This window comes from Labrus bergylta, chromosome 21 (assembly GCF_963930695.1).
Source record: "Labrus bergylta chromosome 21, fLabBer1.1, whole genome shotgun sequence".
Taxonomy (NCBI): domain Eukaryota; kingdom Metazoa; phylum Chordata; class Actinopteri; order Labriformes; family Labridae; genus Labrus; species Labrus bergylta.
In genome coordinates this window covers 22,009,841-22,028,796 of record NC_089215.1, presented here as the reverse complement: position 1 = coordinate 22,028,796, position 18,956 = coordinate 22,009,841, and the positions used below count along the sequence as shown (strand labels likewise).

The window sequence follows — 18,956 nt, the reverse complement described above, 5'->3', positions numbered from 1 at the left end:
AGACCATTTTCTAAAAGTCATCTTTTGTGCGTTTATTAGATTCAAAAGATCCCGTCTAATTTAGAATCACTGGCCCCCCCATTCCCAATTCTCTTGGACACAATCTCCAATACATTTTTTTAAGGGGCGGGGCCAACTGAACAGATCTCATGTTAAACCAGAAGCATCCTACATACAGTCAGTGTATTTCTGTTACATGTTTTCTGTAAACTGTATTTTGAACTATATCAATTTCATTGCTGATTGGCTAATGATGCAAAAAGTGAATGGGGGGGGCTTATCATTATGTGAGGCACAATCTAATCATCAATGTGATAAGGACTTTACGGAAATGGCTACATTTTGAGCTTAAGATGCTCTTAAAGGAAAGCTTAAACTTCTGAAGTGTTTTTTGTGTGCAGACTTTCAACCTAGGCTATGTAACAGTGTGCATGTACAGTATACAGTGCAGTAAATGAAACAATGGCTCTAAGGTTATTGTGCTGACTCTCAGGCTAAAAGGTGTTAACATCAATATCCACTGAACTGTGAGGAAAGTGAATCCTTTTTATGCATGGGCCCCAGGGGGGCTAAGATTCCAACATTTCTCACCCAATAATCCTCTCAAAGCTCAAAGTCAGCACAACTCTTTGTTTTCTGTGTGCTGCAGTATGGCAAAAGAAATACACTTTTACTCTCTGACAACACCATATATTAAACAAGTAGGCCTACTAAGTATAGATTTGCATGTGTTCAAATTCAGTAATTAACAGCAGCTGTTATGAGAAAAGGTTTAGTTTATGATTTTGAAAAGATATGTAGTATTTGTGCATGTGTGGTATGAAGTGCATCATCATTGTGTGGTTAGCCTGTATGAGCATTTTTTATTTTTTATTATTATACTTTAGATTTATTTTATTTTATTTTATTTTATTTTATTTTATTTTATTTTATTTTATTTTATTTTATTTTATTTTAATCTTATTTTTTATTTTATTTGTATTTTATTTTATTTTTTATTTTTTAAATCTATTTTTTAGAATCTATTTTTATACATTCTTAATTTTTATTTTTTATTTAAATTGTACTGTGTTCACTTTTTGTTTGCAATCTTTGCTCTTTGTTGCTGTAACAATGTAAATTTCCCCGTTGTGGGATAAATAAAGGATTATCTTATCTTATCTTTAAAAAATTAAATAAGTAATAGGCCTACTCATCTCTAAATGAGCAAAATAACGATTCAAGGATCAGCCTTTTTTAGAAGATACTCCGTAACAATGTTCTATTAAGTATTTAGGAATCCATCTCATTTTAATAGTTTTAAGACAAATATGTCTTATTACTCCGGTACAGTAGATGGCTGTAAGCCTCGTCAATTCCCTGAATGCCACCCACCATGACGCAAAAGAAAGCGAAGAAGAACCCCCCCCCCCCCCCCCCCCCCCGCTTGATTGGTCGGTGAAGCTGGCGGGAGCGGTTTCCTCCAAGCTTTGAATTTTCGACCACGAAACGTTTCAGTGCAGCGCGAGGAGGGAGTTGTTTAGCTAGCGTTAGCAATACACTTTTAATAAGTAACTGCGGGTTTTTGCAGTAAATAGAAGAAAAATGGCCGAACCACTGAAGGTAAAGTTGTTACTTCGATATCCTTTATCTCCGGAAAGTTTTTCCTTGCTATTGCTAATCATACAATGACACTTAGCAATGGCTAAAATTAGTTAGCTTACATAGTCACATATATCTACTTTAATGACATCTCTGCATGTGATGTTAAAATGCAGATACACACATTTGTCGATAAAACGGTGTTGAAGCATAGTCTGTAAATATTGTACGAAATAACTTCCCTTCAGGGCACACGGCGCATCATTAGAAACCATGTCGATGTTATGATCCATAACCATTAGCCAGTTTGCTAACAGTCTCCCTCAACAGTGTTTAAAAATCTCTTCCTATAACAAAAAAACTTGCATGCATTTGGGACAAACGGTAACGTCGATTGAGGGATTTCACTCATTGTGACAATTTTGATATTTCTATTTATCGTCGATGATAAGAGCGTCTTTTGTTACTTAAATTGTTAAAATGTATAATGTCTGTGTTTTAAATCCCGTAGCAATACAATCAAATGTTTTCTTAATCACTTTTGGGTACCACATGCACATATTATTACATTCATTCTGCCAGTAATATTTGCAGATTTTGTCGGTCAGTCTAAACAAGATCAATAAAACACAAAAGGGAAACCTTCTTTAGTGATGACTGCAACACATGGAAATTCACCTAAAAGAAAATCCTCTGTCACTGTCAACAGTCCTTCTTTGAAAACAAGCCTGTGGAAAAGACGAAGAAAGATCCGAAAAGGTTGTCAGTGGAAAGGATCTATCAAAAGAAGACGCAGTTGGAGCACATTCTGCTCCGGCCGGACTCCTACATCGGCTCTGTTGAGCCTGTCACCCAGGTAGGAAGTCACTGAGCAATGTTTGAGCCTTTGTAACTGATGGTCTCTATCATAAACCTTTATTGATTTACATCCTTGGGTTCATCTCAAAGCACTTCATGTGGGTGGACCATTTGAGGTATTTTCTAAAAAATATTGAACCTATTGCGCAGGTGCAAGATGTTAAATCGACAAACAACATATTAATGGTTTGAACTTAACACATTTATGCTAGGTCTTGGAAGTAACTAGTTCTCTCTCCTCAGCAAATGTGGGTGTATGATGAAGAGGAGGCTGAACTGAACTGCCGTGATGTGACATTTGTTCCTGGGCTTTACAAGATTTTTGACGAGATCCTCGGTGAGTAAATAATCTTAATGTGATGAGACATTTTTGGTCCTCATTACTATTGACATCAACTAATTTCAGTTTTTCTTTTATCTTTCCAGTAAATGCAGCTGACAACAAGCAGAGGGATAAAAGGATGTCCTGCATTAAGATCAACATTGATGTGTGAGTAATGTCAAATATGAACTAATCTAACATCTCCATTCTTAGAAATGTCTTAACTCATAGCCCCATCTCATTTCAAGGTCAACTGCTCTCTTTAGTATCACAGTGGCACATCATTAAATGTGTGTGTGTTTTTCCTTTCAGTGAAAACAACACTATCAGTGTGTGGAACAACGGGAAGGGTATTCCTGTGGTTTTGCACCAGGTGGAGAAGGTGTTTGTGCCTGCTCTCATCTTTGGACAGCTGCTCACCTCCAGTAACTACGATGATGACCAGAAGAAAGTCACTGGTGAGACTGGAATGATTCTAGAAAATCTGACACCTATTTTGTTTTATACCTTTTTTTATACCATTATATCAATGAATGACTTTGAATGAAAATCTTTTCTTTTTTTTCCACCAATGTTTTATTTTTCTAGTTTTGGTAACTTTCAGTATCTCACCAATGAATCGCATAAAATAAATCTCCTTAAGAGTCTAACAGGGGGACTAAAATGGGAAGTTAAAATATTACAAATTAAACTGAAATATATTTAGTAGGGATTAATAATTATATAATGAATAAAAACATATCGCAATCTAGACTCCACAAAAAACACATAATGCAAGTTTTGCAAACTATGAACATTTAGTGGTTTGTATAAAGAAGTAGCAGCCGTGTTTAACTCAAAAATTTGTTCTTCAGGTGGTCGCAATGGATACGGCGCTAAGCTGTGCAACATCTTTAGCACAAAGTTCACTGTAGAGACCGCCTGTAAAGAGTCAAAGAGAAACTTCAAGCAGGTATGAAGGATGTAAAACCCAATTTAGTTCTTGTGTTTATCATTGTAATATGTAAATGGGGAAATGTCCTTTTTAAAGCACATCCTTGTTTTTCCTAGACCTGGTATGACAACATGGCTAGGACAGAGGAGCCTAAAATCACTCCCTTTGGCAAAGAGGAATTTACTTGCATCACCTTCAAGCCTGACCTGCCCAAATTTAAAATGACCATCCTGGACAAAGACACGGTGGCTCTGATGACTAGGAGAGCTTACGACATTGCCGGAGCCTCTAAGGGTGTCTGTGTGTACTTCAATGGCAAGAAGCTGCCAGTAAGTTACTGTTGTTTCACTTCCTTGTTTCCCCCTTTTTGGTCTGTTTCTGTCTGTCAAACACCTTTCCATCAGCTATCCTTTACCAAATAAGAACATGTTGAATTTCTCTTTTAAACATTATGAGTCAGTTTTAAAAGAGATGTCTTGAGGATTTCAGTCTCTTTCATAAAATATATTTTAAAGCTTTTGAGCAGCTACATATAAATAAGGATATTCTCACAGTTTAGATTTTACAAAGTGTTGATTTGGTATTTGGGAACATACATGTTACATACAGGATGGCATAACCACATAATGTGATTTTCTTCAGTCTTTTATTTGCCTACTCATTAACGTTTACCATTTAAAAGTCTGCAGGGGTGTGATCATGCAATCATTAATACCGCTCGTCTTGTGTTCTAGATCACAGGTTTCCGTAACTACGTGGACATGTATTTGAAGGACAAAGTGGATGAGGTTGGCAATCCCCTCAGTGTGGTCCATGAGGTTGTCAACGAGCGCTGGGAAGTCTGCCTCACCATGAGTGAGAAAGGTTTCAATCAAGTCAGCTTTGTCAACAGTATTGCCACGACCAAGGTAATGTTGAGGTGTATCACATAGTTTATAATACATTTAATGTGTATATATGAGTGTAAGAGAGTGAATGATTGAGCTTGGATTTTGAATGTTCTGCTCAACCAATTATTTAATTGTATAAGTGCTGGAATACTGGGCGCCAATTTCCATTTATCTTGTGTTGTCAGCCATGTTTAAAATTAAATCTTGGAGCAGCTATGTATTTTTTAGGACTGGATGAAGCTTGTAGCCCAGGGTCCTTTGTCAGCTAAGTACAAGTTTGGCTGCTCTCCCGGCCACTTTGTGTCACTGTGATTAAGACTTATGACGTTTATTCTGTAAATGGGATCTTGTGTTTGTCCTCAGGGAGGGAGGCACGTTGACTATGTGGGTGACCAGGTGGTCAGCAAGATCGTTGAAATAGTGAAGAAGAAGAACAAAGCTGGAGTGGCCGTCAAGCCTTTCCAGGTACAGTCATCCTATCGTAACCTCATACCTGAGTGTGTGATACAAATATGTGATAACGTTGTTGTCATTATTGCACATCTGAGTATGCTCCACTCATCTGCCTCCAGGTGAAGAACCACATGTGGCTGTTTGTCAACTGCCTGATTGAGAACCCGACCTTTGACTCTCAGACCAAAGAGAACATGACTCTGCAGCAGAAGACCTTTGGCTCCACTTGTCCTCTGAGTGAAAAGTTCATGAAACAGGTGCTAATCAAAATTACACTGGCATTGCTTCATTATGTTCAAAAGTGTCATCACTCGGATTCCATTTATAAATCTGCATTTTCTACTTCCTTAAGGCTACTTCCTGTGGGATTGTGGAAAGCATCATGAACTGGGTAAAGTTCAAGGCTCAGTCCCAGCTCAACAAGAAATGCTCAGCTGTTAAACACACAAGAGTCAAAGGGGTGCCTAAATTGGATGATGCCAATGAAGCAGGTACTGTGTACAAACCTCTTTTTTTTTTTTTTTTTTTTTAAAGCCTTATTAGTTTCCCTAATCCTGAAGTTAATATGTATTCTGGCAGGTGGGAAGAATTCCATTGGCTGCACACTGATCCTCACTGAGGGAGACTCAGCCAAGACACTCGCTGTGTCTGGCTTGGGAGTGGTGGGAAGGGACCGCTATGGTGTCTTCCCTCTCAGAGGAAAAATGCTGAACGTGAGGGAGGCCTCACTCAAACAGGTTAGACCCAGCTGTATGTTCAAGCATTAGACCTGTAGACATTTCATGGATACATTTGTAGTTTTGTAAAAAATTAAGATGAATAAACATAACAATGGGTTGAATATGAGAAACCGTGCTAAGCATCATCAGATTGAAACATGTTTGTCTTCCTCATTAGATCATGGAGAATGCTGAAATCAACAACGTCATTAAAATCCTTGGCCTTCAATACAAGAAGAACTACAGCGACCCCGAATCCCTTAAGTCTCTGCGTTATGGCAAGCTCATGATCATGACAGATCAGGTGTGCCAGCAGTTCCATCTGATCATTTGTCATCTTGGACTTCTTCTTGTCATTAATTTACTTCACATTTCCAAGTCATTTTGTATTCCACTCTTTGTGCAGTTGAAGTGATATCAATCATAAATAGATGACTTTGAATCAATTTGACTTTATTTATATATTATTACCTCAGGATCAAGATGGCTCCCACATTAAAGGCCTGCTGATCAACTTCATCCACCATAACTGGCCGTCTTTGCTGCGCCACAACTTCCTGGAAGAGTTCATCACTCCCATCATCAAGGTATGTCTTTAAAGGACTTGGTAGGTAGTTAACCTGTGGTTGACAAGTGATTGGTGGAAAAAGTACGGAGAGTGGTAAAAATGATTTGGGGAAAGAGCGACAAATGTGGAATAAATGTGTTTGCCAGCTGATGAGTAATCAACAACAACAACAACACTACCATCTGCTGTCAAAACCTAAGTAGTGCTGGTGGTTTCTTGTTTTTACAATATTTCTGCAATTTATATACAAATAACACTTTTCATGATCCCAATCTGATGGTTGTCATATTCTAAACTTAAATTTGTCACCTTTGTTAATAGTGATTCAACATTTTCTTATTATTTTCCTGCTCTTTAGGTGACTTTCAAGAAAACTCACATGTCCTTCTACAGTATCCCTGAATTCGATGAATGGAAGGCTACCGTGTCCAACATCAAATCTTGGAAAATAAAATACTACAAAGGTTTGTTTTAAACCCCTGTGTGGTAGTAAGACTGACAAGTAAGCAGCCCTTCATATGTGGTTAATGTCACGGTAGTGTCAAGGTTTATTTTAGTGCTATATCTAACAGAGTTTCTTCCCTTTGTTTCCAGGTTTGGGAACCAGCACATCGCAGGAAGCCAAGGAGTACTTCTCTGATATGGAGAGACACCGAATCCCATTCAAGTACGGCGGCCCTGAAGACGATGAGGCTATCACCCTTGTAAGATTTCACCCCTCAGTTTGGCTCGATCATGTCAAATTTAAAATGAAATGTATCAGACATTGTGCTGTCATGTTAACCCTTTTATAACCATATGTTGTATCAAAAATCAGAATTCATCTATTAGTATATCAGACCTTTTACTACCTTACAAACCCACACGCACATTGAGATCCTCGGGCAGAGGTCTCCTGGTGGTTCCAAATGCAAAATTAAAAACAAAAGGGATAGAGCATTTTTTGTGAGGGCTCCAAGACTCTGGAATGACCTGCCCGAGGAGATCAGGTCGACAGAATCGCTCATCTCTTTTAAGTCCCTTCTTAAGACACACTTTTTCCGGCGAGCCTTTCCTGATTTTTGTTGATTTTAAATTGTTACTATTTTCACTTCTTAGAATTCCTTTAAAAGAATTATATGTATTTTACAGTTCTTTTTAAAAGGGATTTTACATCTTAAAGTGATTTTTATTCCTTAATCTTGCCTTGTTTCTTATTCTATGACCTGCCTGTTTTTATATTTGCTGTCCTTGTAAAGCACTTTGTAACTTGTTTTTGAAAAGTGCTCTATGAATAAAGATTATTATTATTATAGGTTAGGTAAGTGATTCTTTTTTTTTTTTTTTCTTTACGAAGGCCTTTAGCAAGAAGAAAGTGGACGAGAGAAAGGAGTGGCTGACGAACTTCATGGTAAACAGGCGCCAGCGCAGGGAGCACAACCTGCCGGAGGTAACGTCCCAACAATGAGTTCACTTTGTGTTAATACCTTATCGCTGCTTTCTGTTAAATTCTTTGTTTTGCCGTCTCTTCACAGGACTACCTGTATGGCCAGTCCACTAGCTCTCTCTCCTACAACGACTTTGTCAACAAAGAGCTCGTCCTTTTCTCCAACTCGGACAATGAGAGGTCAATCCCCTGCCTGGTGGATGGTGCGTGAAATAATCAAAGAAACATCTTTAACCCTGGAGCAACCCTGTGGGGTGTGAAAGTGGTCTGATGTGTGCCTGTGTTTGTGTGTGTTAGGTCTGAAACCAGGCCAGAGGAAGGTTCTGATGTGCTGCTTTAAGAGGAACGACAAGCGGGAGGTGAAGGTTGCCCAGCTGGCCGGCTCTGTGGCTGAGATGTCCGCCTACCACCATGGAGAGGTTTGATGCTAATACACATTTCCAAACATGTTTTCAAATTCTGCCCTCTTTGAAATTGGTTGCAAGATCTGGTCAGATTTACAATGTTTTTCTGCAAAAAAAAAAAAAATTATATTGTATTCTAGGAATTCCAAAAATACAAAGCAGCCTCTGATAGGAAACATAGCTAATGCTACCTGTGAGAAGTGTTAGTTATATTTTTACAGTGCTGATACGTAACATTTTGTAATTCTAATACTGATAATTTAATCCTGCCATCTCCTTTCCTTCTTCAGGTCTCTCTGATGATGACCATTGTTGGTTTGGCCCAGAACTTTGTGGGTAGCAACAACTTGAATCTGCTGCAGCCTATGGGTCAGTTTGGAACCAGGCTGCACGGTGGCAAGGACTCGGCCAGCCCTCGATACATCTTCACCATGCTCAGGTCAGCAGCCTGATCACTGACTCAAACAACCAGATGCCTCCTGGATGCAGTTTGACAAAATAAATAAAGCAGGTCATTTTGTGGTTTATGCTGCCATTGAACTAAAAAAAAAAAATCTCAATGTTTCGTTCTTCCAGCCCCCTTGCTCGCCTTGTTTTTCCATCATTGGATGACAACTTGCTCAAGTACAACTATGACGACAACCAGCGTGTAGAGCCTGAGTGGTACTTGCCCATCATCCCCATGGTGCTGGTGAACGGTGCTGAAGGAATCGGAACAGGCTGGGCCAGCAAGGTCCCCAACTTCAACATCCGGGAGATCGTAAACAACATTCACCGCATGCTAAATGGAGAAGAGCCTCTGCCCATGGTGAGGAAGGAAATAACTGTTTTAAGTCTCTGAGACTTTTTTGTCTTCTAGTATTCATGTAATGTGTTTTTTTTCTACCATAGCTTCCAAGCTACAAGGGCTTCAAAGGTACGATTGAGCAGCTGGTGGACAACCAGAATTTGATCAGTGGAGAGGTGTCTATAATCGATTCCACAACAATCGAGATCTCTGAGTTGCCTGTCAAATCCTGGACACAGGTCAGTCTATAACTGCTTTGTCCATCCTCTTCCTTGCTCCTTTCTCTAGATATGATTGGAGTAATAATATATATTTATATATATAAATATTTAAAGTACTCTCCACATTATTGTCTTTTTTGTAGGCCTACAAGGAGAATGTGCTGGAGCCGATGTTGAACGGCACAGACAAAGTCCCCGCTCTGATCACAGACTACAAGGAGTACCATACCGATACCACTGTTCGCTTTGTTGTCAAGATGTCAGAGGAGAAGCTGATGGAGGCCGAGGCTGCAGGTCTCCATAAAGTTTTCAAACTTCAGACCATGCTCACCTGTAACTCGATGGTAAATACTGCAATACCAAAAAAACAGCATTTCAGAAAGCGTTTCTCCAGTACTTACTATGTTTTTCTTTTCTTTTTAGGTTCTGTTCGACCATGTGGGCAGCCTGAACAAATTTGAGTCTGTGCAGGATATCCTCAAGATCTTCTTTGAGTTGAGGCTGAAGTACTATGTGCTGAGGAAGGACTGGCTGGCGGGCATGCTGGGAGCTGAGAATGCAAAACTCAGCAACCAGGCCCGCTTCATCTTGGAGAAAATCGAGGGCACCTTGGTTATCGGTTAGTAGCTTGTTAACATGTTTTGCTGCATAAAGCTATAACACATTTGAACATGTACATTACAACTAACCAAGGTTTTTTATGACTTATTATTCAGAACACCTCTCAAATGTTTAAAAAGTTTATAATGATGATCACCCTTTGATTATCATTTCTTTCATATCTAAGGGAATCTAGAAAGTGTCTTGATTTTCCACCATAAGTTCTAATGCTTTCGATCCACTTGTAGAGAACAAGGCGAAGAAGGAACTGATCCGCATGCTGCAGGAGATGGGCTACGACTCCGATCCAGTCAAATCTTGGAAACAGGCTCAAGAGAAGGTAAATCACTTCAAACTAAGGCCACAACAAAGATTTTAGCCAAAACGATTACCTTTTGCTTTGGCTGGTCCTTCACACCAGGGGTTCTCAAACTTTTTTAGACCATGGACCCCTTTCAGGTGAGAAATTTTTCCAAGGACCTCCTCAATATCGTATCGTTGATAAGCTATTAATACTGTGTAATAATGTACTATGTACTTTTTTATCGCTTCAATAATGAGTAATACTAATTAAGGGCCTTCATCTAAGGAAATAATATGTTTTTGTATTCATGTTCTTAGCATGTTGAGGAGATAGACAATGACGAAGAAGAAGCAGGGCAGGAGGACACCAGCGGGCCAGACTACAACTACCTGCTGAGCATGCCCATGTGGTTCCTCACCAAAGAGAAGAAGGAGGAGCTTTGCAAACAGAGGGATGCTAAGGTGTGATATTCTGCCATTATTGTATATATTCTGAAATATGGTTCCAACTTTAACAATGACATTGAAAATAGACTCTCTCTCTTTGTTTTCTTTTTAAATGATATCTGATCTGAAGATGACGGAGCTGAACACCCTGAAGCAGAAGACCCCAGCAGACCTGTGGAAGGAGGACCTTGCTGCTTTCTCTGAGGAACTGGAGGTACTGCCTCTTTCTGCCTGCATTTATTTACTCTCTAAATCCAGTCCATAGTGTTCCTTGGTTATTATATAATAATGTGCAGTGTCACCTGCCTACATGACAATCCAACCCTCTGTTTGCATCCGAGTTAGTTGTCTCTAAATTGTATTCCCTCCTGAATATTCCTGTGAAACGTTTCCTCCCTGTCTTCAGAGGTTGGAGCAAAAAGAAAAGGATATTGACAACATGCCTGTTACAAAAGTGGTGAGTGGAAAAGGAAAAGGAAGGGCGGTGAAGGTGAAGAACGAGACTCTGCCAACGCCGCATGGTCGGCGTGTTGTCCCACGCATCACCAGCATTATGAAAGCTGAAGCTAACAAGAAAGCTGAACTGAAGAAAGGAGGAGGCAAGAGACTCAAGGTGTGCTCTTTAAAATTAGTACAAATTGCTTTCAATAACTGATTTGTTGGTTGAAGTTCTTGTATGTACTCCAGTAGATAACATTACAGTACGCCTAACCTCTTACTGTAATCACAGAGTAAAGATGTGGTGATGAAGATGGAGTTTGAAGACAATGCCGAGAATGAAGAGAACGCTGTGCCGACTGAGAAGATCGGTTTGGCTGCACGACTCAGCAAGAAGACTAAAACTCAGGCAAAGGAAAAAGGTGAGAGTGACAGCTGTACCAACAAATGGAACTCTGTGTGAAAAACAAATTGTCCTTATCAAAGTCTGAAAAAAATGAACATGTAGTTATTTCTAACAATGACCCTAGAAAATCATCTGCAAATGAATCTTCTTCATAACCCTCAGTGCATTGAGAAAGCAGAAGTTAAAAAGCTAACCACCCCCTGTTACATGAGGACATGGTGATTCAGAGATTAGTTGAGATTGTGTAACTGTTAATTATACCTAGCAGGAATAAGATCATCCCAGCATGTCAGATAAGAATCTGCGTCTTTGACTTGTAAAAGTGCTTGAGCTAGCAAAAAAAGATAAAGTTTCTTTTAAGACGGGGATAATTCCACCCTACTGCTAGGTGTGTAGATAATTAACAGACTGCAATGACGCAGGAAGGGAGTGAGGTTGTTTGTCCATTTTAGCTAGCTGTAAAGTTTTTTTTATAATAATCCTTTTACCACATAGCATTCCCAATAAACGTGGCCATCATTATTAATGTCGATGGATTATTACAGATTGCACCCCGTGCCTCTAAAACTTCTGTAAGAATGCTTCGTTTTTGATAAAGATCTCTTTAACTTGCTCCTCTGCAGCAGCTTCAAAGACAAACAGGCAGAGCACTCTGCAGTTCAAGCCTGTTATCAAGAAAAATCCGTGGTCTGATGATGACCAGATGGACGTTATGTCAGACAGTGAACTGCAGACAGAAGAAGTGGTCGCCCCTAGAGTGCGGGTTGATCGCAAATCTAAAGGTATGCCCGAAGATGTCCCCGACAACTCTCTGAATCCATATTACTTCTGTGCTATCTGATTTGATCCTCTGATTTGACTGTTTGCTTACACTAAGAGACACTGTTTTAAAACTCTTCAAACTGCTAAACAAGATGTTATCTATCCAGAAAAGTTTGTGATGATGTAATAACGGCACTCGTACAGCTCATTTCCTGAGGCTAATTAGCTCCATTATGCCAATTAAGCTGTTTGATTACTTATCATGTATTTCAGGAGAACTCCACTTAAACATTCTTGTTTCTTTATTTCCTTTTGTTAAGCTGCGGTGAAGTACAGCCTGTCTGGCAGTGAGGATGAATTTGATGACTTGGTGAAGACTAAAGCTCCGAAACGGAACGTTGTAACCAGTGATGATGACGACTTCTCTCCAGACCCCAGCCCCATGGCTGACAGTGATGTGGACTCTCCTGCCCCACCTCCAAAAAAAACAGAACCCACGTGAGTATTACATTTATTGCATAAGGCCGTGTTCACACTTGACTTCTTTTTTCAACTGCCAGCGCCTTTTTTACATACAAGCCTATGGAAAAATGAAAAAGTATGACGCCTTTTCAAAAAGCGCTGCGCCCGACGCCTTTTTCAGTTGAATTATTTCAACTTTTCAGAAAAGCGCTGGGTGACGTCAAGCGCCTTTCTGACAGCTGACCAATCAGGACGAGTAGTAACCAATGTCCATAGTTACCTGTGCCCAAAAAGATGTCATGCACTCAAAAACGGTGAACTTCCACCAGATATGGGTGCATTTGCGTGTCCGCTCCGGTCTGTTACGGGTCCGTGCATCCGCAGCACGGAGAGCACAGCTGGAGTACGGAGACACAGGAATTTCCGCAGTAATTTAACAGATTCACTCGCGACAGCACGAGATAATACGATGTTCGTGGTATAAAACTCAATAAAAACCTTATAAACACATAAACAAACACACAAACAGTCGTTTTTCTGGACCGTCAAAACGGAGGGTGTTATTCTGAAAATAAACCGGATGTTTTAATGTTGTATCGGTGTCTGACTTTCAGTCCCGTATGTTCTTTTCTGTGCTAAATTGATGCGTGGTTCTCCGGCCAGCACCGGCACGGTTGCACCGTAGGCTAGATCCCGTTGTCAAGGTTACAGAACACTCGCACATACGCGCTCCAAAGGGGCTGAAGTCCAGTGTGAACACGGCCTCAGGCTGCTTTTACATCAAACTTTTTTTTTCTTTCTTTTTTTCAGTCAGCTTCATATTTACCTCTAAACTGATCGTGTGTCCCTTCTTTGCAGGAAAAAGGTTACGAAAAGTAAATCGGCAGTAAAAAAATCTGAAACCAAGTCAAGCTGTAAGTTTTTTTTTTTTTCTTGGTACTGTCTTATCATGAGCTTTGGAAAATGTTAGTCTAATTTCTAATGTGGAACTTTTTTCTATTTGTTTTAATCCGCAGCTCAGTCGGATGAGCCTGCACCCAAGGCTCCAGTTCAACGTAAAACCAAAGAGACTGCACCCAAGAAAGCTCCCGCTGCCAAGAAACCAGCTGCATCCAAGAAGAAGGCTGCAGGTAATGACTCCTCCTGCGTATGAGGGAGTGAGAGCAGTAAGAGTTGTGTTGCTCAGATTAAGAAGTACCAATGACTTCAGTTAAAATGTAACAATAATTGTACTACATCAATCACAGCATCCAGCCTATTCTCTGCATAACTACTGTTGTTTCCTGATCATTTCTCATAGATGTGAAGCAGCCATCCATCCTGGATGCTCTGTCAAAGCCCAAACCTTCTTCCAACACATCCACAAAGAAGATACCGTCATTTGGCTCCAGCGACTCGGAGGAGGAAATCAAAGTAACAAAGACAAAGCCCGCCCTCAAACGCAAACAAAACGTCAGTGACGACTCCGACAGCAGCTCCGACGACCTCATGTCTCGCCTAAAGGCCAAAACAACTGCAGCTGGCAAGGTCTGTTTTGACAATGATTTCAGACATGCATTTTATCCCATCTCTCCCCCTATCCCTTTCCAAGCCTGGTGCAGTCTAGTCCTGTGAAGGCTGTTTCATCATGAGCCGGGGATCCAGCCGAAGATTTCTACCTTTTAATAAGACAGTTTTTTCTTACCACTGTAACTTTTGCTGCTTTGCTAAAGTGCTCATGATGGATAGGCCGGGTCTTTGTAATATAGCAATAAGTAAGGTCTTTTTACCTGATTTTTGGAACATAACAATAAATAAGGTCTTTTACCTGCTTTTTGGAACATAACAATGAGTAAGGTCTTTTACCTGCTTTTTGGAACATAACAATAAATAAGGTCTTTTACCTGCTTTTTGTAAAGTGTCTCCAGATAACACTTGTTATGAGTTGACACTATACAAATAAAAATTGATTGATTGATCTCTCTAATTAAACATGAATCACTATAAAGGGTTTTTTTTTGTTCAACTTATTTATTCTCTGTTCTTGTAGAAAACTAAGAGGTGGGACGATGACAGCTTCGATGTTTCAGACCTGGAAGCAGAAGCTCCTGTTGCCGTGGCACCGTGTGATAAGCCCACACGTGGCCGCAAACCTGTGACCTACAACGTGGACTTGGACTCCGACTCCGACTTTTAAATTTCAGTAAATTCATTTATGCGATAGTTTTCTACCTATTTTGTATTAAGTACCAATTCTTTAAGAAGCTACACATAGTTAGTGCCGTCTGTTAACATTAGCTTTGCTTTTTTCTCTAGAAGAAGTTGTGTCTTATATAGACCTCGTTGTGATTCATTGATCCCAGAAAAAGTCCCTGTCCTGTCCAAGGGCAGAAGAGACAGAAATGTTCTGATTTATTGACTGCTTGGACCTCATGTTACCTTTCTGGAGATCTACTTTTACCACCTTTTCTAATCCATTTTCCTGTATGTGTTTTGTCTTGTCCTGTACATATTTCAATGGCTGTTCTTTTTTTGTTGTTGGAAATAAAGCTAACTTGTTTGCATTCACTGTAAAATGTGCTTTCAGTTTCATGTTTTGCTTCTATTAGGGCTCGTAAAATCTGTCGATGGTTTTGACTCATTTTGGAAGTTCTCTCAGAATATTCATAATGTGAGAATATTATATATATATATATATATATATATATATATATTCATAATGTGACGCAGTGGGCGGAGCATCAGCAGCACGTGTGGAAGAGACACTAAGGGTTGTCTGGAGACATAAATGGAGAGGTGAAATAAATTTTTCATAAATATGAACTCAATGTTATAGTGGGGTAATCAGAGTTTTAGTGCCAGCCAGCAGAAGACTTCCAAGGTCAATAAAAGTATGTATTGTAAAGATTAACTGATTGAGTCACTGGGACAGAGGTTGCTCTATGCATGCTCTCATTGTCCCTTTTGAGCGGGTTAACTGGTGGTACAGGAAGTTCCTTGAAATGCTCATCAAGAGTTTGCCTCTCGGGTAAACATCTCTCGTGTCTGGGACTCTTGATGGCTGCAGATTAGGACGCCACAGGAACTTCCTGAAACTGGTGCCGCCCTTTCAATTATAAGTAACGGCAAACTTCAACCCCAAACCACTCAGACCAACAGAGTGAGAGGATCATAAACTGGTGTGGACACACTCAGTTTAAATTTTTCTTCGGAAGTACCTGAGAGGGGATAGGGCATTTTTTAAGGCTTTAGGAGAACAGCTCCTGTGCACGTCTCTGCATCAGGTAAATGAAATCTCTCAAGCTCAACCTGTTCTGTTGCAACTAGCTTGTTTGAAATGCTGAATCTGAGTGACAAGTTCAACCAGCGGGTCAGTATACTTCCACGAGTAAAAAAGCTTAGGACTAGGTGAATCAGTTTTCATGAGTGTCATGCTTTTGAATTAAAGTTACATGTGTGGAGAATAATTTGCAAGTGGCACATAATATATATATATATATATATATATGCCTAAATGTATTTCTCAGAATGTGAAAAGTTCTTGGAAAAACCTAGAAATGAACCTAGAAATGACTTGGCTTCAAAGCATTTTTTTCTCCCCATTGTGTAATTCTTCAATTGTTTGTTTTTCTTACAATCCCTTTTATGTAATCTCTTAAATGTTGGTTATATAGGCTACTGTATATTCTCAATTTTTTGGATGCCTTCTGTTTTAAAAAGTACAGAAACTTTAAAAACTCAAGATCTTTAGTCAGATTTTAACCTGAAGCTGCTGCCAGTGAGAGACAGCTGTGGTGACACATTCAAATGTACAGGTTGGCATTTCAGAATCAGAATCAGAATCAGAATCAGGGTTTATTGCCAAGTACATTTACACATAGAAGGAATTTGACTTGGTGTATTGATGCTAAACAATTAACAAGGAAATAAAGCAGAACTAGCAACAACTTAAATAATACAGTATAAGAAGATATTACAATATATTAAGTAGAATTTAAAAATGTTAAATATAAAAAACAAAATGTACAAAAGGTGCAATGTAAGAGCTGTGCAAAGTTTTCCTTTCAACATCTCATGAAGTTGCAAATGTTTTGTTGATGATTTTACAATCCAGTTTTTATTATCTGATTTCAGATCATTGGACCCTGGACCAGCCTCTGACATGTAGATTGATCTGTCATGAGTTGGAGATCATAAGACACATTTCTAACCAAAGACAGCTCTTGCTCTGAGACGGACAGGTGGATAAACCTCCCAACGTTCAATCATGGGTGAATGGGGCTTCCTCGGGGGGCTCTTTGACAGCCTGCAGGCCCACTCCCCCATGCTTGGCCGTTTCTGGCTCTTGATCATGCTTGTTTTTCGGATTTTAATCCTGGGAACTGTAGCCAGCGACCTGTTTGAGGACGAGCAAGAAGAGTTTGCCTGCAACACCCTCCAGCCGGGCTGCAAACAGGTGTGCTATGACATGGCTTTCCCCATCTCCCAGTATAGGTTTTGGGTGTTTCACATCGTCCTGATCGCCACGCCGTCTCTATTGTTCCTCATGTACGCCATGCATCACGACAACAAGAGGAAAAACACGTCTAAAGTCCATCAGAGTGACAGCAGCGACTCCAGAGAAGACCTTCATTTCAGGAGGTTTTACGTCGTCAATGTGGCCTTCAGAATACTGGCCGAAGTTGGGTTTCTAGTTGGGCAGTGGTATCTGTACGGCTTCAAGGTGGAGGCCCAGTTCCCCTGCAACCGCTTCCCCTGCCCCTACACGGTGGACTGCTTCACCTCCCGCCCCGCAGAGAAAACTGTCTTCCTCTGCTTCTACTTCGTTGTTGGGGTGATAGCAGCGATTTCCAGCTGTGCAGAGCTCCTCTATGGCTCCATGAAGTGGTTCTGCTCAAACCATCCAGCCCATGACCGGGAGCGCTACTATGTTTGTGAGCACCAACAAAACTCAAAGCTTTGTGAAGCGGGGGCAGACGAGAAACCACAAGGGAAGGCAATGTCTGCGCGTTTGCCCAACAGTGTGAAGCTGAAGGCGGGGTCGCTGAGGAGCAGCACCAGCAGGAAAGTCTCCAGCATCGGACACAAGCCCAAAGGCAAATATGTGAGCACCAAGACCCTCATGGTGTGAGCGCCAAGACCCTCATGGTGTGAGCGAGTCTTGATTCAAACTTAGTGTAATTAATTACTTTTAACCAAGTCCTCGTTTGTTGTTGTCATTTATTTGAATGAAAGACATTATTTAAAGGGGAAGTGGGATCAGGAAATAGGCAAAGACAAGAATAAAGGCTTTGATACTGCGGATGTAGTGGTGACATGTTTGTTCTGGTACATCATAACAGTCCACAATCTGTTCAGGAGGGAAAGAGACTTTGGGTTGCACTTGATACGCTAATTGCCTCTTTGTTTCTGAAAGAACTGTTCCACACACTTGAGAAGGGAAAAACAATCCACCTTAAAACAAGGCACTGAAGGAACATGGTAATAATCCAGTGTTTCTGGAAAGTCTTTATTGATAACTTTTAGAGTTTTGCTCTGAAATGAGAGAAGCTCTTGACTTCTCTCAGGTCTGTACGGTTAATATGAAGATCCGGCTAGAACCGTTTGGCTTAGCTAAGCACACAGACTGTAAACTGAGGGAAACGCTAGCATGCTTTATCAAATGCTAAATGAGTTGTCTTATAAGGACATAGAGATGTTGAAGTTATTTCCCATGTTGAAAAAAAGATTACGTTAAATAACATTTTATTACTCAAACACTTTTTTTTGGTCGAGAAATGATACGTTTGTTGCGATAGCTAGGCTAGCTAGCTATTTTTCAGCTAAACTGAGCTAATCTGCTGCAGATTTTAGCTTCACATTTAGTCAACCATTACACATTGATGGACATCTTACTTTAAGCAAATCAGGTAAGTCCCTTTACAGTACATTATATGCTTTATATTTCACACTTAAATATAATATAAATCAAGTATATCCTCTGAAAATAACTCTGTGAGTCATGACTGTCTACAATGGGTGTAACACCCGAGTCCCACTGTCTGTGATGTTTTCAGAGTTTTCAGAGTCCTATCTTCACTTTGTTTACATCGTCGGGACGGCCGGCTGACTCCTCCCCTCACGTATAAAAGTTGTTTAATTGAGGGACTAGAGAAAAGAAGAATAACATACTGTACTCACTGCTTAACTGTGTTTCTAGATCACACTCATTTCAGGTAAATTTACATGCAGTGTGAAGATACGAGCATAATAAAGATCACTAGCATTAGCATGCTAACACAACAATGCAGCGCAAGTTGTTTTGGTTTCATGCTGGTGCTCAAGGGCGACATCTACTGGATCAAAAAATCACATAGAAAGCCTTTAAGTCAGTAGCTTAGATTCTGTCGAAGATAG

General features: G+C 40.1%; 2 protein-coding genes across 4 annotated transcripts; both read left to right on the top strand.

The window, feature by feature from the left end:
- The first annotated feature begins 1,449 nt into the window (after window positions 1-1,449).
- top2a (DNA topoisomerase II alpha) lies at window positions 1,450-15,136 on the top strand. Of its 2 annotated transcripts, none has more exons than XM_020651408.3 (35): window positions 1,450-1,602; window positions 2,291-2,437; window positions 2,683-2,776; window positions 2,866-2,929; window positions 3,074-3,219; window positions 3,616-3,713; window positions 3,812-4,024; window positions 4,430-4,603; window positions 4,949-5,050; window positions 5,158-5,295; window positions 5,391-5,529; window positions 5,618-5,775; window positions 5,936-6,061; window positions 6,234-6,344; window positions 6,684-6,789; window positions 6,920-7,029; window positions 7,662-7,754; window positions 7,840-7,954; window positions 8,049-8,170; window positions 8,446-8,594; window positions 8,732-8,963; window positions 9,047-9,181; window positions 9,307-9,507; window positions 9,587-9,782; window positions 10,012-10,103; window positions 10,385-10,528; window positions 10,644-10,727; window positions 10,920-11,126; window positions 11,244-11,373; window positions 11,984-12,139; window positions 12,440-12,617; window positions 13,440-13,495; window positions 13,598-13,711; window positions 13,882-14,108; window positions 14,611-15,136. In XM_020651408.3, exons 1-35 carry the CDS (start codon window positions 1,585-1,587, stop codon window positions 14,755-14,757), a joined length of 4,722 nt encoding a protein of 1,573 aa, XP_020507064.2. In that variant the 5' UTR covers window positions 1,450-1,584; the 3' UTR covers window positions 14,758-15,136. The 2 variants fall into 2 exon arrangements, with proteins under 2 accessions (XP_020507064.2, XP_065805899.1); XM_065949827.1 differs by having other exon boundaries at window positions 11,981-12,139.
- A 395-nt stretch (window positions 15,137-15,531) lies between these two features.
- On the top strand, window positions 15,532-17,862 carry LOC109997035 (gap junction delta-3 protein). 2 transcript variants are annotated; one of them, XM_029280680.2, is made up of 2 exons: window positions 15,532-15,930; window positions 16,695-17,862. In XM_029280680.2, the coding sequence occupies exon 2, from the start codon at window positions 16,828-16,830 to the stop codon at window positions 17,689-17,691; it is 864 nt and encodes a 287-aa protein (XP_029136513.1). In that variant the 5' UTR covers window positions 15,532-15,930; window positions 16,695-16,827; the 3' UTR covers window positions 17,692-17,862. The 2 variants fall into 2 exon arrangements, with proteins under 2 accessions (XP_029136513.1, XP_020507048.1); XM_020651392.3 differs by having other exon boundaries at window positions 15,533-15,844.
- Window positions 17,863-18,956: the final 1,094 nt, after the last annotated feature.

Coding starts and splice junctions, on each gene's coding strand:
- top2a (XM_065949827.1), top strand. Junction 7,955..8,048: donor AATCCCCTGCCTGGTGGATG/GTGCGTGAAATA, acceptor TGTGTGTGTTAG/GTCTGAAACCAGGCCAGAGG. Junction 12,618..13,439: donor CCAAAAAAAACAGAACCCAC/GTGAGTATTACA, acceptor CCTTCTTTGCAG/GAAAAAGGTTACGAAAAGTA.
- LOC109997035 (XM_029280680.2), top strand. CDS start 16,828: ATGGGTGAATGGGGCTTCCTCGGGGGGCTCTTTGACAGCCTGCAGGCC.